This window comes from Tachysurus fulvidraco, chromosome 21, assembly GCF_022655615.1.
Source record: "Tachysurus fulvidraco isolate hzauxx_2018 chromosome 21, HZAU_PFXX_2.0, whole genome shotgun sequence".
In the NCBI taxonomy this organism is placed as follows: Eukaryota; Metazoa; Chordata; class Actinopteri; order Siluriformes; family Bagridae; genus Tachysurus; species Tachysurus fulvidraco.
This window is the reverse complement of record NC_062538.1, coordinates 17,186,117-17,211,249: the sequence shown is the minus strand read 5'-3', so window position 1 is coordinate 17,211,249 and position 25,133 is coordinate 17,186,117. Positions and strand designations below refer to the sequence as shown.

Sequence of the window (25,133 nt, the reverse complement as noted above, 5' to 3'; positions counted from 1 at the left end):
GTTTACATGCTGTTTTGCACAAACTGTCTGACATTTCAGCCGTTTTTTTGCACATACTGTACAACATCTCAGCCATTATGCACATACTATACAATATTTCAGTCATTTGCTGTTTTTTGCACAATTCTATATATTATCCCAAGGACCTGCTGCTAAGAAGCTGTGTTCATTCTAATGTTACTGCACAAAATATTGTTTGAACATTCAGTATTCACATACTGTACAGTACGTACACTGTTCGGTCGGCATTGTTTCTGTTACTGTTTATTGTCTTTTGTGTATTGTATTTTTTGTATTGTCTTGTAACTTTTTGTTTACACTGTCTTTTGTCCTGCACGGTCTTGTCTTGCACTGTTTGCACCAGGCTGCACAGTTGCACTTTATGTAGCTAAGACTACTTAGCACCATGATCCTGGAGAAACGTTGTCTCATTTCGCTATGAACTGCAACAGCTATATAAAGTTGAAATGACAATAAAAGCTTATTGACTTCTTGACTTGAGCAACAAAAGCCGTCGGTTTTCTTCGCATATGCTATAGTGCGTTCAACTGCTGACAGCAGCTTCATTTTTATTTACCTCAGTAAACTGCCTGTTTTTGTGATGACCGTGTTTATTAAAAAAAAAAACGTAGCTTTTTCTTTGCCTCGTGGAAAATCTTTCAGTAGAAATTGTTAACGCAGGCAGTCATCGCTTTCGGATACTTTTTCATGCTGGTGGGTGAGAAAAAAAAAATAAAAAGCCTAAAGTTTCAGATTCAAGTATTTTTCAATGCTGGGTAATAAAGAAGTGAAAGGAATTCAGCTTGCTCATTTAAAGCGAACGCAGAGGCCTGGCACTGTTCACAACATGCAGCATTCTTCCTCACATAATGGCTGTAATATGTTTGGCTCACGACACTTTTCAGTACGCTCCTGCCTGTCTGTCTGTTTCAAGGCTACACAACCGCACGATATAATTGATTAAAAATAATTGTTTTTCTGACACTCAGCTGAATTCAGTGAGTCAACAAAATAAGGACTGTGTGTGAAAGACTAGAGAGAATAGGACCAAGAACGGATTTCAGCTTGAGCGTGATCTCAACGCTATAAGGTTTTATTCGCTGTCCGTTGTGTATTCTCTCTCTCACACACACACACACACACACACACACACACACACACACACACACACACACACACACACACACACACAGTCTTATAATACTAAAGGTCACAATAGAAATGTGGAAACAAAGAAAAGCCTTGTTTCACTGACGCAGGGTTGGAGTTAGTCGACCCATCGGTCCAGCATCGCTAGCAGACTTTACGGAGTAATAAAAATTCCTGACGTCATCTCTTCCACAGATCCAAAAGCAACAGATTTCGGAAAATGAATGTGTGTGTGTATGTGTGTGTCAGGAAGCTGAACAATGTGTGTTTACTGAGTGTGGTGTGGTTTGAGTTTTAGCTGTTTATTGGGGTGAAAGTGAACAAAATTAACAGCAAACATTCAGAACTACAAAAACACACACACACACACACAAAAAAAACACCACAGCATTACACGAGACCTCAGCCACAAATTCAGATCTGCATCGACATTAACTCTAAACAGAAAGGCTGGGTTAATAATCTAGTCCCTGATGTTGATTAATCGCGCCATCGTTTACTTGCAAATATTCCGAATGTTTTTAATTCAAACAACTTTTTTTACGTGGCTTTAGACGCCTCGTGCCAAATGATGCCGTTCGTCATAATGAAATTTACTAAACCTTTTTCTCCCGACTGGTAACAGTGAGGCATCTTATAAGCAGTGAAAATGATATGCTGTCTGAGTCTGAGCCGTGTTCACACACACCTCGTCCTGTCGTTTCACTGTAAAACGCACCAGAGCATCTACACAACACATGACAATAACAGGAAGTGCGGGCATCCTGACGCTGTTCTGTTCAAGGAGCTGCTGAAGCATTGAGTGTTTCTCAAACACACACCCTGCATGCACCCACCCACACAAACCCTCTACCCAACACACACAGACCCACTCACCCACACACCCACACAAACCCCCCTACCAAACACCCACTCACCACCACCCACACACCCACACAACCCCCCTACCAAACACCCACTCACCACCACCCACACAAACCCCCCTACCAAACACCCACTCACCACCACCCACACAAACCCCCCCTACCAACACACCCACTCACCACCCACCCACACAAACCCCCCTAACCAAACACCCACCACACACCCACCACCCACCAAACCCCCATACCAAACACCCACTCACGCACCCACCCACACACCCCCCTACCAAACACCACCCACTCCACCACCCACCCACACAAACCCCCCGACCAAACACCCATCTCTCCACCACCCCACCACAACCCCCCTACCAACAACCCACTCACCATCCACAACCACCCACACAAACCCCCCCCTCCAACACACCACTCACCGACCACCCACCAACCCACCTAAAACAAACCCCCACTCACCACCACCCACACAAACCCCCCTACCAAACACCCACACACCACCACCCACACCCACTCTCACCACCACCCACACAAACCCCCCCTAACCACACAACCACTCTCATCACCGCCCACACAACCCCCCCCCCCACCCAACACAACCACCCACCAACCAAAACACTCAAAAAAACAAAACAAGAAAAAGACTGACTACCCAAAACATTAACTAGGACCGTCTAGTTGCTTTAAGACATGACTCGTATTTTCTAATCTCAGAGTAAGAAAACTCCACCCCTCCGTCTGCCCGACTCGAACCGGTCCCGGAGTTCAGCAAGTGGCATCAAGTCAAACGTGGCGGCTCACATCAGCAGCACCAACTTAGCACACGATGTATACACAAATGTTAGCTTGTTAAACCTGACAGCTCTCTGATTGAGAAGAACAATAAACAGTCATCATATGACAAAAAGAGGAAGGCTTCGGTCCTACTAACCTTAACAACAAGGAGGTGAGGTAAAAAAAACAACATTCAGCCACATGACTGTCACATGCAACTAGTGCACACTGCAGAAGAGACACCGTTCTCCACTTGGTGTGTGACCATCATTTAAAGTTCATCACTGTCTTTTTCCTGCTGCTTGATGTTTGTCGTGTGTGTGTATGTGTGTGTGTGCATGTGTGTGTGCGCGCATGTGTGTACGTGTTCACAGCAACCTGCCATTACATAATGCTACTATAGAACACTGCATTCAGTCTTTATACATTCTATAAAATACCTCTCAGGGCAGCTACACCCAGAGTATGTTTACAGAACAAAAAAGGGTCAATAAATAATGCAGTAAATAAATAATGCACAACGATGCTGAGAATAACTTCTACAATATGGATTTTAAATGGTGTAAATCATTGTACACAAAGTTAAGAGGGTATGAATTAGGGGTCCTGTGTCTACAGCAAGAAGACAGTCAAGGAGGGATAAAGATGAAGGTGTGTCACACAGGCACAGAGAGGGGGAGAGAGAGAGACAGACAGAGAGCGAGACAGAGACAGAGAGCGAGACAGAGAGCGAGACAGACAAAGACAGAGAGCAAGACCGAAAGAGAGTGAGACAGAGAGAGCGAGACAGAAAGAGACAGAGAGACAGACACTGTGGTCTGTATTTAGCACTAGCTTTGATGTCTACTTCCTGCCTCACAATTCCAACAAGGATTTTAGCCTTCCTACCTTTTATTTCTTTACTCTGTGTGTGTGTGTGTGTGTGTGTGTGTGTAAGCCTAAACGTGTTAGTGTGATGAGAGCAGAGGATGGCAATTAGAATCGTGCTGGAGCTTTTAAGTATTTCCTTGGCCACCGTTTGTGTGTTACATAAATATTATTTGAAGAGGAGGTCTGGCTAAAAATAAGCGTGGGGAAAACGAGTGCGCTTCGGGTTTATTTTCAACCAGCAAACCTCCAGAAGCAGCAGGAGGATGTGAAAAGCAGAGAAAGGTTAAAGCAGAGTCAGTTGAGAGTTTTGCATGCGTGTCACTGCAACCAAGTAAAGTTTTTTTTTTTACACACAGTCACATGAGATCAAGCGTGAGCACTTGCACACACTGGAAACTCTGATGTGAAAGAGTAGAGCACGGCGTCCGAGCTGACGTCTATCACGATCGGCGTGTCTTTCCCTCGTCTATCTGAAGAGTAGCTCGAGCACAGGGAACAGGACACCGACGTCATGCTGCTGCTAATTGGTTTAACGCCTCAGAAATTTGATGCAAACAACATGATGGATTCTTTCGAAGGTACCGCTTTAAAATGGGCGTCATCATTTTGCTTTTCAACGTTAAAATTCACAGCATTTGGCAGACACACGGTTGTACAAACGCTATAAAAGTAAGTTGTACTAGAGGAGTTGAGGGTTAAGGGTCAGCCTGGTGGTCCTGGGCTTCACACTCAGTAGCGACCAACGTGGCATCTGATTCACTTCAGACGTCCAAGCTTGCGATTTCAACATTTTCTGAGATATCTGGGGGGAACTCCCTACTTCCTCCTCAAAACAAAACAAAAATCGCTGATGTGTGACAAAACTTGTTCATATAATAATATAATTAATCCCTTTACTTCTTGTTTTAACAAAGCTTTTCCACTGATCCTGTGTCAGTTTTATTATTTCCAATGGAATCCGTTGTGTAATCGTTTTTAGATTAAGAAGAATGTTATCTAAAAGAAGAGCAATGAAACCTAACATTAAGATGAAGAAGTGAGGACTAACGAATGGAAGAGAGAGAACAGTTATAAGATTTGATTTTTGAAGAAGAAGAAGAAGAAGAAGAAGAAAAAGAATCATCTGTTTAAAACACACACACCTGGAAGAGTGCATGCTGCTGAAAGCTGAAGCACAAAGCAGCGTTGGTTTGTTGAGAACGAAACCACACTCAACCTTTTCACACACACACTCTCTCACGTGCAGAAAAACAAAGAAACACGTTCTGAATAAAGGATATATGCACCTTAACCGACCTCTGCACGCCTGCATCATGGCCAACTGGAACTTGTATCTTGACAAGTATTGAGACACTTCTTGTGAACTTGACACCTTCTCTTTTCACCAGAACACAGTGAAGCAAAGATAAACACCAGTGAAGTAAATTTACCAAACATAAACAAAAAAAAAAAAAAGAGAGAAAGATTTCAGACTGACGTTTCCTGAACCCCACCACCTGCTGTGCTACTATTTTACTAGGAATATTAATTAGCTTCAACACATGCAGAATAAAAAAATACATTTGCAAAATCAGGAACATAAAGGGAAGTGAAAACTAGAATGAGCAAAACACAGTGGCGTGAAGTATAACGGCAGCAATGTAACTAGCAGGAAACTTTAAATTCAAATTACGTACTAGTACAACCCCCGCTGCACCCGACTTCGCCCCCCACTTCAGTCTACCCCGTCCCCCGCTGCACCCGACTCCGCCCCCCACTTCAGCCTACCCCGTCCCCCGCTGCACCCGACTCCGCCCCCCACTTCAGCCTACCCCGTCCCCCGCTGCACCCGACTCCGCCCCCACTTCAGCCTACCCCGTCCCGCGCCGCACCCGACTCCGCCCCCCACTTCAGCCTACCCCGTCCCCCGCTGCACCCGACTCCGCCCCCACTTCAGTCTACCCCGTCCCCAGCTGCACCCGACTCCGCCCCCCACTTCAGTCTGCCCCCACCGCTGGGGCCTGTATTATTGTAGAAGTAACTGATCTGACCACTCAAGGAAAACCTCATTTTCTCTGTGCATCACTTTACTTGCTCATTTCATCCTGGTTTTAAAAACCCCAGCGAATGTGAATGGAGCAAACACACACAGGAGCAGACAGACAGAGGAACTCACACCCACCTGAGATAAAGTCTGAGATCCACAGGGACTGAAAGCTGAAATGACTTGAGCACCACTTACCGCTACTGCGATCATGGAGTCGTCGGCCTTCCATTCGGCCTGCTGATAGAAGCCGAACTGAGCAGATGCCTTCTCCGATTCGATATAAGTCACTATCAGAACGCTGGGCTACAGAGAAACAAGGAGAAAGAAGCCGACAGATAAAGCATTCGACTATTAAACAGCGTCGTTGCTTTCACAAGGGTCACATGATTTTTACCAACAATTAATTTCCCTTAATTTGTTTTGTTTTCTCTGTTGTCATAAAGCAGGCGACAGCGACGCTTCAAGACAATAAGATACAAACAGCACACGAAGCATAGCACACACACAACACCGTAAATATGACCATAAACTGCTTGTAAAAATGTAAAAGCTTTGGCTTGGATACACGTTAAAACCTAGAAAATAAAACCAAAACTTTGTCAAGTTGACTGAGAAATAAACTCCGGTCAACTAGGTTGTGCGTTCGCTTTCTCCAAAACAAAAACCCATTTTTTTTTTAAGTGTGCTGTGAGCACATCTGCTTCACCCCTTCATGGTTGGGGGTTTGAGTTCTGCTTCTGCACACGTGTGTGTGTGTGTGTGTGTGGTTCCTTCCCCGGTGTGTGTGAACTATGATAAATTGGCACCTCGTTCAAAAAGTCCCACGCCTTGTACCCCAGGGACAGGCTCCAGATTTAGGAATTAATCTTCATGAAGTGACTGTTGTATTTTCTGCAGCTGAATGCATCCCCCCCCCCCCCCAAAAAAAAAAAAAAAAAAAAACTATCCTCAATGAAGCACTTTCTAACTGATCAGTTTGTAAACACTACGGTTTTTAAACCCAGGTGTTTCCTCAGTCAGAGTGGAGCACATTTCATAATTACAGTCCATGTGATGGTTTTTCTGTCACTTCTCGGACGAGTGTCAACTTTATAAAAGTTCCTGAGTTTCAAAGTTCCCCTTTTTTTCCAAGAACTGTTAAATCACAGAAAACAAAAACGTAGTAAATCAGGTCAATACGCTACGAAAGGACCTGCTGCTAAGAAATTGTGTTCATTCTAATGTTACTGCATGAAATATTGTTTGAACATTCAGTATTTACATTGTTCAGTCGGCGCTGTTTCTGTTTCTGTTTATTGTCTTTTGTGTATTGCATTTTTTGTACTTTTTGTCTTGTAACTTTATGTCTGCACTGTTTTTTGTCCTGCACTGTCTTTTGCCCTGCACTGTCTTGCTTGTCTTGTCCTGCACTGTTTGCACCAGGTTGCACAGTTGCACTTTATGTGGCTAAGACTACTTACATGTCCTTAGCCCTGTCTTTGTTTTATGTAGCACCTTGATCCTGGAGAAACGTTGTCTCATTTCACTGTGTACTGCAATGGCTATATATGGTTGAAATGACATTAAAAGCTTCTTGACTTGACTTGACGATTGTACTGTAACGCGCAGCATCTCCTGATTAATTGGAATAACGCCAGGCAAATTATGGAGACTAAAATGACTTGGATCAAGCTGACAGATTAAACCAAGGGGGAAAAATAAATAAATAAAGTGGGTTTTTTTTTTTGCTCCACGTTATAGCCGAGCCTGAGAAGCATAACATCTCATTCCACCTGCTTTAATTTTATTACCGTGTCCTTATGACGCATCCAAATCACTAAACTAACTGTTGTGTGATCGTAAAAGACTGACAGATTCCGGAGTGGAGATGAGAGCAGACGATGTAGTGTTTATAAAAGGGAAGTAAACCAACGCCCCGTGTTTGTTCCTAACTAGCAGCTAGTTGAGCAGTTTGTTTATGGGGGAGAGTGAGACATGGGCGCAAATTTGTCTAGTACAGGCTGAGGAAAGAGTCGGGCATTACTGCTGTAGAGAGAGAGAGAGACAGGGTGGGCCGAGAAACACGAAGGGTGAGAGAGAGAGAGAGAGAGAGAGAGAGAGAGACAGACAGACAGACAGACAAACAGAGAGAGACAGACAGAGAGAGAAAGAGACAGTTCAGGACAAAAAAAATTGTAAGCACTTATGAAGGATTCATTTAGAAGAAGAGAAAAAAAAATAGTCTGGAACAGTGCAGCATGAGAAAGACTGACATGTAGACTGACAGATCCAGGGGCAGTTCAGCAGGAGTGACACAGAGGACCGATCCGGGGACAGTTCAGCAGGAGTGACACAGAGGACCGATCCGGGGACAGTTCAGCAGGAGTGACACAGAGGACCGATCCGGGGACAGTTCAGCAGGAGTGACACAGAGGACCGATCCGGGGACAGTTCAGCAGGAGTGACACAGAGGACCGATCCGGGGACAGTTCAGCAGGAGTGACACAGAGGACCGATCCGGGGACAGTTCAGCAGGAGTGACACAGAGGACTGATCCGGGGACAGCTTAATATATCCCACACAAACTAACACACCAAGATGCCTAGATTCACTTTGCTCAATTATTTTGTTTGTGCAAAAGAAAGAAAGTGAAAGACCCAGAGAGAGAAATGAATCTGATTCAGTCAGCAGTAACAGAAGCACATTATTCCTGTACACTGATGATCAATGAGGAAGCGTGAATAGCAGTAACTTCCAAGCTGATAAGGATTAGCATGATCACAAACCATGCTCACTGTCGTTACCAAACATTATCAGTAATTACATCACTCTAATGAAATAGCATGACAAACTGCAGACTAAATACTTGCAGGGATGTCACATGATTAGCACTGAAGTGCTGAAAGGTATTTCTGTACACAAACAAGTTCACTGATTTTATCGCTAATTGCTTTCTAACCTTTGCTTTTGAGGTCACAAGCTGCTGTAAAATTTCTGCAATCCAAACTGATTCGCGTGAACGGAAACTGATGCTTACGGAAAACATGCATTGGAGTAAGTAACCATGGCGACCGTGATGGACGCAAAGACGCAAAGAACGGACAGAGAACGGAGAGGTTTACGGAAAACAAATACGGAGCGTGATTTCTTTAGGTGTGTGTATGATGGAATGGATACTAGTACTCCGTGTGCCCGTGTGTGGTAGTAAACAAGCACGTATGCATTCAGGAATGTTTTTGGTGGTTTGGCGGGTGGGGGGGGGGGGTGATTTCAAAAGAAAATCTTTTTGCAGACTTCCTGTTCCTCTACCTAACAGGCCAATTAGGAAGAGCAAAGGAGGACAGAAAAAGGAAGCGCGCCTGGGTATTTCCTACGGGACTCAAAAGAAAACCGGCCTTATTTCGTTCACTTCTTAGACCATCCGAGACATTTACTGACTTCAAAAAGAGTTTCCATGGGCAAATAAAATAAAATATGAATATTGAAGTCGTATTTAATAAAATATCGTCGCTTAGACAGACATCGTGTACGAAGGATAGCAGTCGAATCATTTGGGGGAAAAAAAATTTTCATCCTAAAGCAAAAAGCACCAAGCGCCAATTCAATAAACACACTGGGACATGATCACTTAGTCCAGACAAATCACAATCCAAAATACTAGTAGAGACAAATTTGACCGTGCCGAAACGTTAACGTTTGTCTAAAAATCCAAATAATTAAGCTAATAAAAAGATATGCATTTAAATAACAGCTTTAAAAATGATGCGGAAACTATCCAGAATTAACAAAAAAATCTGTAGCGCAAACAGAGTTAAGCCGACGCCGGAGGACCGCTGTCGATGCTGCAGGACATTATATTAAAACTAGATCTTTATTTCCTTCGACACAATGCATTTGTGTGTAAACATCATGCTTGTGAGGTTTGAATCAGAATAGGCTTCTTATCCTGGCTCCTTTTTCTTTTTTTTAACGTGACGGCTTTACGCTCAGGACGACATTCGTGCCGCGCTGAAAACGTTACCTTTTACACAAAGAAAAATCTATTTAAGACCATATATGGATTAGATATTGGATTGGTGGCAAAAATGAATTCAATTTACCTTCCTAAACAATCTAACGCACTCTGTTTAGCAAAGAAAAATCAATCACGGATCCCTTCATTGAAAGACCAAAATACGATAGGTAAGCGGTGCCGCTTATGATTTGTGGCAGGCGGAACAAACTTCTCTGCGACGTGTGTTTGCTTCATCTCCAGTGAAATTATTTAAAATGACAAACACTTTGCTGTACTGCATTCTGCAGGTGTAACACACAAACACAATCACGGCCCCATATCGTTCTAAACGGCTATTTGTAAAGCTGGTGTTTCCGGCACTTGTAAAAGCAAGAGAGTAAATTGTAAAATGTCTAAGCTTTTATTGACTTGCTACTCAAGCTTGGGTTAGTTATAAAACGTATTAACTTCCTGAGACAAGGTGAGGCGAGTCGAAAAGATGACGTATGACAAGAAATGCATCGATCGCTTACGGTGAGATGTGGCACGGAGTGCAAGATATGACGAGGTGTGACTATCAGTAAACGTAGAAGATAAATATATAATAAGTGCCATAGATAGTCATCCATGTCACCGCTCTACCACATCGCTGTCTATCGGGCATCTTTAAGAACGGGTTGCTGGCTAAATTCACCATTCCACCAAAATTACTGCTGAAATATTTAAAGGTGGGGTCTCTGTTGTCTGAAAGCCGATGTTGACGTTTGAAATCACCAAAACAAACACACCCCTAAAACAAATGGGTCCCACCCCTGTTTTGATAGCTCCGCCCACACATACACCAGACAAGTATAACCCCAGTATAACCCAGACAAGTATTATGGTGGAACCTGTTGGGGCAGCTGGCCGAGGGGATATTTTTATCAATAAATGAACTCAATGAGTAATAGTATGGTAATACAAATGTGTTTTTGTAGTACTGTGTGTTGTACCGTGAAAGGCATAGCTTCGTTTCACGCGGAAGACGTTCAGTTCTCTCCAGCGCTGGAAAGCTGATCCTATATTAACACGGGTCCTGCTTCTTGCCATATCGTAAGCCTTTGTTTTTATCCGCCATGTCAATGTTAAAACCGCTTTCTGCTAATGTCACACACGAGCACTGAACACTCTCTCTGCCCATTCTGACAAGACACGCCCCTTTCTGCTCATTGGCTACACGTTTGTTTTGTTTTTGTTTTGTTTGCCGGCCCGTCCCAGTTTTCTGAAGCGTTTCTCAAACAACACAGACCCCACCTTTAAGTCTTGCTTTCAAATTGGACTTTCGACAACGTAACGCTGCGACTCAGGATCCTAACTGTAGAGCTGAAGACAAAATTTCAGTTCAAGTACCTGTTCTGTCTTCAGGCAGAAAAGCCTGAATGGCTCCTGGTTAGGAACAGACACATTGATGAGTAAAAGCAGAATCCTGCTTGTAAGAGGAGTGTGTGCTGCTTTAGTGTCTTGGTTCCACTGTGTTTGTATGAGCTTCTCTTTTTCAGTTGAAACAACCCCATCTACAGCGTTAATTTAATGGCAAAAAGTCGGGCCAATTCAAAACGTCTACAGACGCTTGCTTTGCATGTATCTAGACGTTTGTGCTTTATTTTAACATACGAGAGCAGCTGCGAAAAGGACAAAAGTTGCTGCTGGTTTTTTTCAGACATTCAGCAGTCACGACACTGTCTGCTTTCTAAAGTGCGGTGAAGGCGCAGTGTGAAAGTGAAAACACTGTACGACGAAAATGCATTAACTTTTCACAAGCTGAGCATAAAGCCTGGACACCGGACACACACACAGAACACTGAAGCCAAAAAGAACGACTTCCTGATGAATTTACATCAAAAGTTTACTACTCGTCCGTACGGTTCAGTTCACGGTTGTTGGTTTTTTTAGACTTTGGCTTTTTAACATCAGCACAGTGATGGAAGTCACCGTGATCAATAAAACGACAGATTTTCTGGTGAGCTGTACGTGTCCCTGAGGAGTACAGAAATGTAAATGAAGGAAATCCCCGTGCACAAGTTTACAAATTAACCTTAGCGGTGACGAGAAGCTCGGTCAAGCTAAAAGTGAAAGTTCTGACAAGCTCAAACTCATAAATCTTAAAAGCAACGGCACTTAGTGCGACTACTTCGTCTAAAAAATTCATACTAGATAAAGCCCATATTAGACAGAAACTGGAGAAAGGTATAAAAATAAAAAGTTTTTTTTTTTTTACTCTTTTCTCTTTAACGCAATGTTCACATATCACTTTCTATAAAGTGTAAAAGGTGTTCATTGTTTTTTTATTTTTTAACAAAACCTCTGTCCTACTTTTAAAACTAATCTGAATTCCACTTAGGCCGTGTGAGAGAGAGCTACAGGAGGCTACGCCGGTATCCCAGCTAGTTTAGAGACTGTAAGTTGGCATTTCAAGCAAGTTCAGTCTCGCTTCTGGATGCTGATGAGTTACCCGGTTACGAACAAGTTGGAAAAACCTCCAAATGCATTAAAAAAAAAAAAAAAAAAAAGGCTGGTCATGGAGCTATAAGGATAAAGCTCTCTTTGATGGACAAGAGCATCATCCATGCAGCACAGTCTTCGCTTCAGTATGAAATTAATTCAGCTCCGCCAAAAGAAAATGATAAGGTCTGGTACAGATTCAAATAAATACTATGTACAGATTATTTATTTATTTATTTTTAACATTAACCACACTCTTTTCCCCCCTCATGGTTAATCTCATGGCTTAAAGCACTGAAGATGGAAATGTAATTTCTGTTTGTTGAGCTGTTCGACCTAAACGCTGCGCCGATCCTAATCAGTTTCTCTAGCTATAGAAATGATAAATGGACTAGTTTTGTTTAATTATTAGTTAAGAATAACAATGAATAAATCACACAAACACTAATACAATGCTGACTGGCTCCATATAACACTAACTCTTACATAACACTTCATAAGAATAATTATTTTATCAGAGTAGCTGCTGAATTCAAGTTACATCAAAAACAATGTGATAATTACTAAAAATGTGGAGCTAAAAACTGGAGCTATTGGCTTTTGTAGCGGGCACAAAGATATTACATGTACCGTAAAAGCTTCAAGAGAATATTCTTCCCACATTTCTCTTAGTCGTGAATGCCATGGGTGAACTAGCAAGGCTAAATGATCAGCAAGGCTAAATGATCAGCTGGAGTGGACGCTAACAGGGCTAAGTGATCAGCCGGACGCTAACAGGGCTAAGTGATCAGCCGGACGCTAACAGGGCTAAGTGATCAGCCGGACGCTAAAAAGGCTAAGTGATCAGCCGGACGCTAACAGGGCTAAGTGATCAGCCGGACGCTAACAGGGCTAAGTGATCAGCCGGACGCTAACAGGGCTAAGTGATCAGCCGGACGCTAACAGGGCTAAGTGATCAGCCGGACGCTAACAGGGCTAAGTGATCAGCCGGACGCTAACTGGGCTAAGTGATCAGCCGGACGCTAACTGGGCTAAGTGATCAGCCGGACGCTAACAGGGCTAAGTGATCAGCCGGACGCTAACAGGGCTAAGTGATCAGCCGGACGCTAACAGGGCTAAGTGATCAGCCGGACGCTAACTGGGCTAAGTGATCAGCCGGACGCTAAAAAGGCTAAGTGATCAGCCGGACGCTAACAGGGCTAAGTGATCAGCCGGACGCTAACTGGGCTAAGTGATCAGCCGGACGCTAACAGGGCTAAGTGATCAGCCGGACGCTAACAGGGCTAAGTGATCAGCCGGACGCTAACTGGGCTAAGTGATCAGCCGGACGCTAACAGGGCTAAGTGATCAGCCGGACGCTAACAGGGCTAAGTGATCAGCCGGACGCTAACAGGGCTAAGTGATCAGCCGGACGCTAACTGGGCTAAGTGATCAGAGCTCAACCTTTAGCACTATACAAAACAGCAAACACTCACAAACTCGATCGATTTCCTGCCAACGCGACGTGTATTTGATCAGAGCGTCACTTACTCTGCTGAACCAGATGCTGATCTGTGTGTCCGACAGCACGGCGAGGTAAAAGCGCTGAGAGCTCGGCTGGATGTTAAAGGGCTCCTCGGCGCTCTGCAGCGGACACAGCAGCCTCCGCGGCCAAGCCGTCAGAAAATACATGGTGAACAATCCGTGTTTTAAACTGATCTCAGCGCTCCAGGCTAATCCGCGTCAGCTAGCTGTTTAGCTAGTTAGCCGGTTAGCATTGTGGCTAACAGTCCGTGCAGATGATCAGTTCATTATTAACAGTCGCTTTAAATGTCTATATTTACATATAAGCGCTCCAAAGGCTCAGAGCAACTGCTTTGGGAAAATATCCAGGCGAAAAAAATGCATTAATCCTTTAACCCGACGCCATTTTTTCACTCAGCAAGCAGCGACCCGATATAACGGGAGCGACGTTTGTTTTGAAGCGAACTTCGGCGTCTGATTTCTCTCGCGCTACGTCCCAGAGACGCCATCTTTGGCCTTTATATGGATCTTAAATCCCATTGGTTAATCCCAACAGGAGAAGGCGGGGTTAATAGCCACGCTTCGACCTGGTTTCTCATTTGCCCAAAAAGGCTCAAGGGCTCTATCTAGTGGCGTAACCAACTTATATAATTATAGATGCAACGTGGAACTTTCATTCATTGATTCATTTTCTACCTGTCATTTTCTACCTCTGGGGAGTCTGTGCCTATCTCAGGCGTCATCGGGCATCGAGGCAGGATACACCCTGGACGGAGTGCCAACCCATCGCAGGGCACACACACACTCTCATTCACTCCAGACAATTTTCCAGAGATGCCAATCAACCTACCATGCATGTCTTTGGACCAGGGTAGGAAACCCCCGAGGCACGGGGAGAACATGCAAACTCCACAAACACAAGGCGGAGGCGGGAATCGAACCCTCAACCCTGGAGGTGTGAGGCAAACGTGCTAACCACTAAGTCACCGTGCTTCCCCTAACATGGAACTTGGTTTCAGATAATAATAATAATAATAAATAATAATGATAATCATGATCATAATAATATATACTACTACTACTACTACTACTACTAATAATAATAATAATAATAAGAAGAAGAAGAAGAAGAAGAAGAAGAAGAAGAAGAAAATATTAAGTGAAAGCAGTAGCTCAGCGGTTTGAGGTCTTGGACTATTGATTGGAAGGTTGTGAGTACATTAGTTTGACTCCCAGGACCACCAAGCTGCCACCGTTGTGCCCTTGACTCTCATTTGCTCAGGTCAATAACTTAAACATAAGGGTGTCTGTTAAATGCCGTGAATATAAAAGCCACACATACACAAAAAAAGACAACAAAAAGCTTTGAAATGTAAATATTTATTTCTCTTTACAAACTAACTCCAAAATCATTCTGGAAACATATCAAATAAACATCTGAATCTGGTCTGAAGTCTTCAGGGAATGAAGAGTAAGTAACATAACTAATCAATATATTAAATTAAATTATATTACAATTATTCCATGAAAGGAAATGGTAAGTGAGAGTGAAGTTATCTTGTTTTACATAACCTTGTATCATAACATGATTAACATTCAAAGTATCTATGGTACGCTGCAAAAAACACGATAGATGTTTACACTGGTCCATACGGTGTCAGTCCTTCTTTTTATCTGAGACGGCTGTTGTCCCGTTGGCTGTGCACACGTTTGCATTTCCAGTGCATTCAGTCTGAAAAAGAAAATGGGAAATAACACACCTTAGATGTGATTTAAAATGGGACATCATAACAGTGATATAGAGAGTTCAGTCAGACATGGACTAGTGAACGAAGCTGAAATTGACACAAGCGCCTGAAATTTAACACAATAACAATACAACACATGCTGAATATGAGTTTACTTTGTTTGGTTGGTTGTTCGTTTGGTTGCCCTTCGTGTTGTTTGTTCCCGTCTCCTGCACAGCCGTTTTGGTCCAGAATCGGTTGATGAATGGGGCGATGAAGGGATAAACGATGGGCTCCAGAAAGCGTTTGTAAACCCACAGGAGGACAGGGATAACGATGCAGGGGATGCACACCATGACTGCTGCTCAAATTTGCACTGAAGAGAGAAAAAAATTTAAACCAGGTGGTTAAAAGGTACTGAAAAATGAAAGAATGACCTGATTTCTTCAATCACATATCTAAAGTTAGGGGATCTTTATCATGGACTCTGACATGAAGGATATGTTATAATCTATAAGCTATAACCCTTTCACATGTATAGTGACAATGCTCGTTAAAAAGTTTCCTTCATGGTATAACTACTGAGCACGAGCATTATGTCGTGAACACGACTTGTTGGCACATGACTAGATCACGCTACATTGTGCCACACAAGATACTATTAAAAAAAAAACAAAAAAAAACGAGCCAACATCAAAGCTTTCGAGCCGCACGCACTAAAATCGGAGTTCTGGTACTCACGGTACTGGGTCTCAGAGTTTCAACCTATCTACACCGAAATCGGCCAGCTTCTTTAGGGTGAGACTCTGGACAAAGGTTTAAATTGGTGTACTATCTGGCCTTCAGTTTTCCCGCAGCCCCAAAATATGCAAAAAAAAAAAAAAAAAAACTTTCCACAACATTGACATGTGACGTATCAAAACACTCAGAACAATGAGAGGAACTTCCTCGCAGGTATTCAAATGACATCACATGCTCGTATCCGCTCTCCTCCAAAGTATTGGCACCCTAGCATACCGGCCTTTGTGAATACTTGCTCAGACGAGCCAACATCAAAGTTTGTCACGACAAACTTTACAAATAGTGGACCACTGTCCATTATAACAGTCAGATTTGTGAACAATAATGTAATGTATATAAGCAGTGGTGGGGTAGTTTATTATTCATTCTGCTCTGGTCTTTGCCAGTGGCAGCAGAGTACCAAAAGGTGATGAAGGAGGTGAGTATAGACTTCACAATGGATGTGATGTATCAAAACATACAGAACAATGAGGGGAACTTCCTCCCTTTTATTCGGATGACGTCACATGCTCGTATCCGCTCTCCTCCAAAGTATTGGCACCCTAGCATATCGGCCTTTGGGAATACTTGCTCCGACAAGCCAACATCAAAGTTTGTCACGACGAACTTAACAAATCTAGTTATTATTATTATTATTGTAACCATTGTTTCTTATGTTTATGCTTCTTCTCTATTATTACTATGCAGCAACACACCAAGATAATTTCCTATAAATCTACACCCTACAGTACCTGAAAATAAACCCGATTCTTATTCTGATATTATTTCATTTGCTGACTATGAATCAGCCCCGCCCCCAAAGTAAACATTTACCACAACATTGACGTGTGATGTATCAATACACGCAGCACAACGAGGAGAATTGCTTCACGGTTGTTCGGGTGACGTCACATGCTCGTATCCGATCGCCTGCAAAAGTATTGGCACCCCCAGCATACCGGCCTTTGGGAATACTTGCTCCAACAAAAGCCAACATTTACAAATCTAGTTAACAATATAACATATTATCATGAACATTCTCTGCCTTACAACACTCTTATTCTACGTGCTCTTATTTTCTTTTTTTCTTATTCTTTGCACTCTGTACGAAACGAGTTATATAACTATAATTGTCCAACAACAGACAATTAAATCAAACATTCTATTAAAATACAAAAGATATAAAGATATAAACGTTTTTTTTCCCGAAATTGTCACCAGGTATGTAAACATTAGCCAACAAGCTAACAACAACAAACCGCTCTGTCATCCATCTCTGTACAAAAAAACCTCAACAGAATCAAAGGCATCGAATAGAACAGGGACTTGTTCGACTCACCGATGATTCCCTTCTTTATTTCTTTTCTTTATTTCTTTTCTTTATTTCTTTTCTTTCTCTTGTCAGGAGTGTTTACGCCGTTCTCCTGTTAGTGACGCCAATGAATTTCCTTGTGGGAAAAAAATGTAAAAACAAATCCCTATCCTAATCACCAGCGCCACCCAATGGACTGGAGGACACACAGTAAGCGTCAGAATGAATGCAAATCAATTAGTTTTAGCTAAGAAAATAATTATCTAATAAGAAATATATATATATATATATATATAGCTAATGAAAGAAAGTAAAATCTGATAAATACGTTATTTGTTTGTTTGTTTGTTTGTTTTTGTAGCTGTCTACAAAATACAGTAATGTTTCTGTGATTTCTACATAAATTTTGTATACATTTTCCCATCAAAGTTTTTTTAACTGTGACCAACAAATAAACTCGTTTTTACAGTTACACATCACCATCTTTAGGATTTCACTCTGTGTCATAGTCAGCAAATGAAATAATATCAGAATAAGAATCGGTTTTATTTCCAAGTACCGTAGGGTCTAGATGTATAGGAAATTGTCTTGGTGTTTTGCTGCACAGTAATAATAGAGAAGAAGCATAAACATGATAAGCATAAACAATGGTTATAATAATAATAATAATAATAATAATAATAATAATAATCATTAAAAAAAAAACCTAGATTTGTAAATTTCATCGTGACAAACTTTGCTGTTGGCTTGTCGGAGCAAGTATTCACAAAGGCCGGTATGCTAGGGTACCAATACTTTTGAGGAGCGTGGATATGAGCATGTGATGTCATCCGAATACCCGCGAGGAAGTTCCTCTAATTGTTCTGAGTGTTTTGATACGTCACATGTCATTGTTGTAGAACATTTTTATGATTTTGCATATTTTGAGGCTGCAAGAAAACCTAAAGGCCAGATAGTACACCAATTAAAACCTTAAGCCTTAAACCGTAAACCCACCCTAAAGAAGCTGGCCGAGTTCGGTGTAGGTAGATCGAAAGCTTGCCAACTTATAAACCTCTAAATTTTATGATGGGTGTCTATGGCAAAAAAAGGCCACTCCGAGACCCTGTACCATAAGTACCAGAACTCAGATTGCTTAGATAAGTAAAAGCAAGTAACTTCAGACCAGGGTCTACGACATATCTGATTTTGGTGCGTGTGGCTCGAAAGCTCTAGGGGGAGCAGCAATTAATACTTTTTTGTCTAAGAAGAATAAGCAAAGCAGAATGTTGGCTTCTACAATTCAACATAATAATGTTTATAAGCATAAAGATTTACAAAAAAACAGAAATTGGATGTTAACAAGAACAGAGACATGAACTGTACACTAATGCAGGATGTGCAAAGTGGCCAGTGCAAATATACAATTAGAGATGTTACATATGTTACATATAATACCATCATAACCTTTGGCATTCCCGCTTGACAGTGTTGGGAGAGGTTGGGTTTTTCCTAAAATCTGCCACCATCTTCAGGTTGTTGCTGCTGCACCAGGTGGCTAATCTCCCTCCTGTAAGCAGACTCATCCCACTCACAGATGAGCCCAACGAGGGTGGTGTCATCCACAACAAACAAGTTTAATTGGAGGTGCAACTGTTAGTATATAGGGAGAAAAGCAGAGGATAAAAAACACAGCGTTGGGGTGAGACAGTATTTATAGTCGGCGAGTCAGAGACATATTTTCCCGATTTCACGTGCTGCCTCCTGTCAGGAAGTTCTGTCCACAAACAGGATCCATATGTAGGTTCCAGAGGAGTCCAGGGGCTGGAGGATGAAGTGGAGGGCCATGCGGATTGCATCATCTACAGACCTGTTGTCTATACAGTACTGCCACTTTAACAATATTGGAAGATTCAAGTAATATATAAAATAACAAACAAAGGTCTTTTTTAAATGATCTGTAAAATGTAATTAAAAAAATTGTTTCTTGTGAGGAAAAAGGAAGGTCATCCCCACATTTATTTGTGCTTAAAAAGGATAATATTACCTACATGTGCATCATGTCAGGTGCAAATTATTAGAACATTTTTATAGAGCATTTTGGAAAAGGCTTGCCTTATTTAAACCGCAGATATTTATCTTATTGAGATCCTGTGTGGTGATTTAAAACGGACTGTGCATGCAAGAAACCCCTCAAACATCACACGACTGAAAGAATTCTGCATTGACGAGCGGGAGAAACTTTCTTCTAGTTGATGTCAGAAACTGTTAGCTGGCTACAAGAAATGGCTCATTGAGCTTATTTCAGCCAAAGGGGGAAACACTAGCTATTATGGCACAGGGTGCTCTAACTTTTTTCTCAGGTAAGAGACCCATTTTCTTGTTTAATAACTGATTTTTTTTTTATCGTTTCCTAGAAATAATATCACTTTCATCTACAGGTGCAAATTAAAACAAGATCAGAAATTGACGTGTTGACATTTCTTAATAAAGAATTTAATATTTAACAGGGTGTCCTAATTTTTTTTTTTACATCACATTATGTATGAATTTTTCTGTTTATTTTATTTGCTGGTAATTCAATGTACGTCAAACTAAGTGTCTTACCTTAGACACAAAGGCCGTCTGACTACACGGTGAAGGGAAAAGGATTCTATATTTCGACTCGTGACTCAAGATTGATTTTCAGTTTTTTTTCTTGACGAACAGGCCATGAGTTAAAGGATCCTTCATGCAGAAGGGAAACAACTCTTTAGGGTCCATCAAAAAAAAATTTCTTTCCAAGAGTGTACACTACACCTCATAAGGAAACACAAACACTAATTATGTCGCTTTGTAGAAGCCAACATTCTGTTTTCCTATTTAAGCTTAGACAAAAATTTATCAAGAGTAACTTCTCCTAGAGCTTTCGATCCACATAAACCAAATTCGGATATGTTGTATACCCTGGTCTGAAGTTTGTTGCTATTACTTTTCTAAGCGATCCGAGTACCGGTACTTCCGGTACTGGGTCTCAGATTGGCCTTTTTTCCCATAGACTCCCATTATAAACTTTGGAGGTTTATAACTCGACAAGCTTTCGAACTATCTACACCAAACTCGGCCAGCTCCTTTAGGGTGGTACTCTGAACAAAGTTTTAAATTGGTGAACCGACTGGCCTTTCGGTTGTGCCGCAGCCCCGCCCCCAAAATATGCAAAATCAAAAAACTTTTTACAATATGGACATGTGACATATCAAAATACTCAGAACAATGAAGGGAACTTCCTCACAGGTATTCTGATGACGTCACATGCTCGTCTCCACTTACCTCCAAATGTTTTGGCACCCTAGCTTTCTGTTTACTTGCTTCCAAAAGTAACACTGACCCTTATGTCCACTCGCCTCCAAAAAGCACCGGCCTTTGCGAATACTTGCATCGTCAAAGCCAACATCAAAGTTTGTCGCAACAAACTTTACAAATCTAGTTGTAATTCCTATAGTATTATACCAATAATAACAATGATTTCCAACAGATTTAGTTTTATTTATATTGAATGTATGACACACACAGTGGCTTATCAAATATACAAAATATTGTATAGACATTTCTACAATTTGAAATGCAGGGACTGTAGAATATGGCACATTAGGCAAAAAACATTCTGAAATAAACTTTAATAAACTGCTAACATCAAGAATTGTACAATTGTGGCACAATTTAGACATTTTAATCACATTATAAATATGGTTTGAACCAGAACTTCATAATTACGGATAGTTTTAATCGCTTAATCCAGACTAAAATGGAAAAAGTAGACATAAAAATTGTTAATATGAGAATGTGAATACAGGTTTTTGTTTTTTTCCATTTTAATAGAATTTTTAATTGCAATACAGTTGTTTAATAACTCCACACTCATGCTAAAATCTAAAAAACAGTGTACTCTGCATACGATTAAAAAATGTCAATGGATTTGAATGTTTGTTTGGCACGATAGCTCTAAAGTATATGAAAAGAAATTATTATTTACATGACTTTGATGATGTTCGGGTCATTTCGAACCTCAGATAATAGCTGGTGATTGTAAATTTCAACCAAAATAGGGTTTATTATACACAATAGATGTTCAATTCTGTCATTTCTATACAAACACACCCGCCGTCAGGAGAATCGCCAAACAACAGGAGTCTGTTACGATCAATTCTGTTCACATTGAGAAGAAAAAAACATATAATAATACAAGTTTAACGATAAAAGTAAATGTGTTGCCAGAAAATCTAAAAGTAAAATCTGAGTTAATTGGACAAAACATTGTTAAGTATTATAAAGTAACAGAACAGGGGCTTTAAGGAACGGAACCCAATGCAAATGAATATAACATTTCATTAGCAACGATGATACACATTAACATAAATTAACACTGGGTGCTTTTAGTGCAACATGACTACATAGTACGTGTTAATATTAATGTCACCAGCAACAGGTTTAGAAAAGCAGTTAAAATATTCACGGTAACAATAGTAACATAATCTGAAATGTTAGCATGACCTTACTATTCCAATAAAAACATCGGCTTTCATTTGGTACAACGGATTTACTGCAGATACCAATACGATCAATCAAGCCAGCATCTTCGTCAGACAAACGAATACGGCAAAACGGAAAAAAACAGGACAGAATGAAATGATAGTTAATTCCTCTTTTTTCTTTTGTTCAATCATTTGAAAAAAAAATTATAAAATAGTAACACAAAATGGAAAGCGAAAAAACGAAATTCGTCTCGCTTCCTTATTCCCACATGACATTGTGGTTGAAAAACATGATATGTGTCCAGACGTACGTAACTCGTACGTACTGTAACGATGCTCAGTGCATTTGAAAATGAATGGCTCATAATCTGCTCATAAGAAGATCTGAAAGTTTAAAAATCACTACTAAAAATTACCACCGACTCAACTGATATTTTTTTGAAACAACAAAAACAACAACAACAACAACAAAAACAAGCTCATATGATTAAAATCTGAATATTACAAGATTGGAGCACGTGTCATCTTTTAACAGAGCGTTAACTGTTGTGGTCTTTTGAAGACTGTATTCAGAATTGTTCACCGAAAATACACAACATCAGCATTCAGACCTCAGCTACACAAAAGTTATTTGAGAATTATGCATGTGGGGAATAGTTTGAGTAAAACAGAGGCGTGTCTCGGTTGTGCACGATTAGCCGATTTCTTCTTGTGTGTTATCGACTCGAGTGAGGAACGGTTTAAGTCCTGTAACAGTCTGTCATACTGAAATGTATGTTCTGGACACTTAAACAGCAATTGACAGAAACAGTGACAGAAAATACGAAATTTCGAAATGTAATGAATATTAATGAACTGCATACATCCGTTCCACGTAATTGAAATTAATTTGTTTTTGTACATATTACACAGTTTGACCATGATTCTTCAAAACACTGAATAAAATCTAAACTCAGAGTTGATATTAAAAGATAGAGACTTAAAAGCATGTTTGTACGTCGCTCTGGATAAGAGCGTCTGCCGAACGCTGTAAATGTAAATCTAATCGGTTTGCGTTCATCGTACATGAACTGGTTCTATAATTCAATCCAGTAATTAGAAACTCAAAAAAAAAGTTGAAATAAAGTTTAGTAGCAGCAATAAAATCACGTCTCGATGAAAAAAAAAACGTTTTTGACAATCTTTTTTTTTTTTTTAATCTAACTTTTAATTTTACTGTTAATCTAACTTTTAATCTTACTGTTAATCTAACTTTTAATCTTACTGTTAATCTAACTTTTAATCTTACTGTATGCATCAGACTGACCACATATTCTATCGTTTTAATGTGTGACACGATTAACGATGAATAGACTTGGCCCTTTAAACCGAGGACACAGAGGGAGACAGCGACGTATCTGTTCTTTATGGGAAATCGCATGAATGTACAAAAATAAAGGCAATATTGTGTTCATTTGAAAAATCATCACAGCAAATGAAAAGTGTGATAAAAATAGATTATGATTTTTATGGCAATCGTCTGCAGTGTTTAATCAGAAGCCACTGTGGCCACTAAAGGCTGCTTAAAACCCAGGTGTGAACATCACACACAGAAGCCCAGAACATTGATTTTAGCACCTGCGTAAATTGTCACTGACACATATTCTGGACTTTGGGACTAACACCTGATACCGACTCTGATTAGTTTAGTCCTCTGTTTAACCCTAACATGCTTCTCACTTTTCTGGAATTGAGCTTATTTTTAAATACTGATGAAATCTAAAGTTCACAAAAGTGGATTCAGACTTTTGGATGTGACTGTAAGGCACAAAAGCAGACACCTTTCACTGCTGCATCCCTGTTCTAAAAAATTTTTTTTAGGAATTTTCCATTAAAAATCTCTCTCTTTTATATATATACACTCACACACACACACACACACACACACACACACACACACACACACACACACACACACACACACACACACACACACACACACACACACACACACACATTCATTCATTCATTCATTCAGAGCTCCATGGTCATCCTGAGTGGAAGCCTGTTGATGTCACATTTACAACTTATTAATAAGTTGATAGTTTAAAAAAAACAAACAGCATTTTTAGGAGCACCAGAAATTGTATGATACTCCCTCTCATTCTCTCTCTCTCTCTCTCTCTCTCTCTCTCTCTCTCTCTCTCTCTCTCTCTCTCTCTCTCTCTCACACACACACACACACACACACACACACACACACACACACACACACACACACACACACACACACACACACACACACATCCTGTTCAAGACTTCTCCACAGGCGTCATGCCGATGAAAGTGCCGTTCTTCCCGACCAAGTCTTCATCTTTGGCGGTGACAGGAGAGTACGATGCTTCTGTCTTTGAGGAGTTCTACATAAAAAAGAATAATGTGGAAGAACATTATTTATTTTAATTTAATCACACTGTTAGATGCACATACAAAAATATATAGTCATACAAATAATAATTTTGTAACAAGTCCATCAGTGTTTTTTTTCTCTCTCAGCTCTGTTGCTGATTGGTCAGAAGGTTTTCATTCATTTTCTGTACCAGCATCCAGATTACTGCACCAGCTGCATGATTTATAAGTGCACTCGTTCTAACACGGTACTGATTCTATAGTAACGTCTTCAACACGGCGTTGTATCTCTGACAGTCCACATAAAAGTATGAATATGAAGATTTCTGCGAGAAGATTTTGTAAATTTGATGCCAGCGCATGATGGGTTGTGTTGGATGTGGTTAAGTGGTTAAGGTGTTGGATCGGTAGGTCGTGAGTTCTATTAGTTCAGAAGGTTAAGAGTTCAAATCCCAGGTCCTAAATGTTGAACAGAAACAACTAAACTGTGACACACAGCTAGGTAAAAAAAACAACAACAGATAGAGCATAACTAATATCACGGCTTCTAACACACAGACTAGAGCAAGACTGTAGCTCAACAAAGACAATGTGAAAACCAGGTGATTAATCATCAAACACAGTACATATGAGCACAGAGAATAGAGGAACCAAAATACACAACTAAAGATGGCTTTAACTCAAACATGCATGATTGCCCTCTGGTGGTCTGATATGGAAATGTCCCGTGTCATTAGTGTGAGTTTCCCCAAATATCATTCACTGTATGATAAGACGGCAAC

At 40.8% G+C, this 25,133-nt stretch overlaps 3 protein-coding genes across 7 annotated transcripts in view; all 3 read right to left on the bottom strand.

Annotated features, from left to right (window-relative positions):
• The window catches only part of ric1 (RIC1 homolog, RAB6A GEF complex partner 1), a 48,281-nt gene extending 34,125 nt beyond the window's left edge, over positions 1–14,156 (bottom strand). For 2 of the 5 annotated variants that reach the window (XM_027142403.2, XM_027142404.2), the window contains exons 1-2: positions 13,682–14,156; positions 5,893–6,000 (exon numbers count right to left, since the gene is read on the bottom strand). In XM_027142403.2, the coding sequence (XP_026998204.2) occupies positions 5,893–6,000; positions 13,682–13,822 (249 nt within the window). In that variant the 5' untranslated portion in view covers positions 13,823–14,156. Of the gene's footprint in view, positions 1–4,957; positions 5,260–5,892; positions 6,001–13,681 lie in introns of those variants that run through there. The other 3 variants (XM_047805966.1, XM_047805965.1, XM_047805967.1) reach the window with 3 other exon arrangements.
• Positions 14,157–15,018: 862 nt separating this feature from the next.
• LOC113640043 (UPF0729 protein C18orf32 homolog) lies at positions 15,019–17,657 on the bottom strand. The gene is made up of 3 exons (XM_027142365.2): positions 17,501–17,657; positions 15,558–15,757; positions 15,019–15,386 (listed from the first exon to the last, which is right to left on the bottom strand). The coding sequence occupies exons 2-3, from the start codon at positions 15,735–15,737 to the stop codon at positions 15,312–15,314; spliced, it is 255 nt and encodes an 84-aa protein (XP_026998166.1). The 5' UTR covers positions 15,738–15,757; positions 17,501–17,657; the 3' UTR covers positions 15,019–15,311.
• Positions 17,658–20,956: 3,299 nt separating this feature from the next.
• scarb2b (scavenger receptor class B, member 2b) overlaps positions 20,957–25,133 on the bottom strand; it is a 31,923-nt gene continuing 27,746 nt past the window's right edge. The window contains exon 12 of the mRNA XM_027142371.2: positions 20,957–24,362. Within this exon, the coding sequence (XP_026998172.2) occupies positions 24,255–24,362 (108 nt within the window). The 3' untranslated portion in view covers positions 20,957–24,254. The remainder of the gene's footprint in view (positions 24,363–25,133) is intronic.

What these genes read in the sequence shown, in the direction of transcription:
- LOC113640043 (XM_027142365.2), bottom strand. Translation starts at nt 15,737, where the DNA reads ATGGTGTGCATCCCCTGCATCGTTATCCCTGTCCTCCTGTGGGTTTAC. An exon ending in CGAACAACCAACCAAACAAA is followed by an intron (nt 15,387 to 15,557) that starts GTAAACTCATAT and finishes TTTCTTTTTCAG; the next exon opens with ACTGAATGCACTGGAAATGC.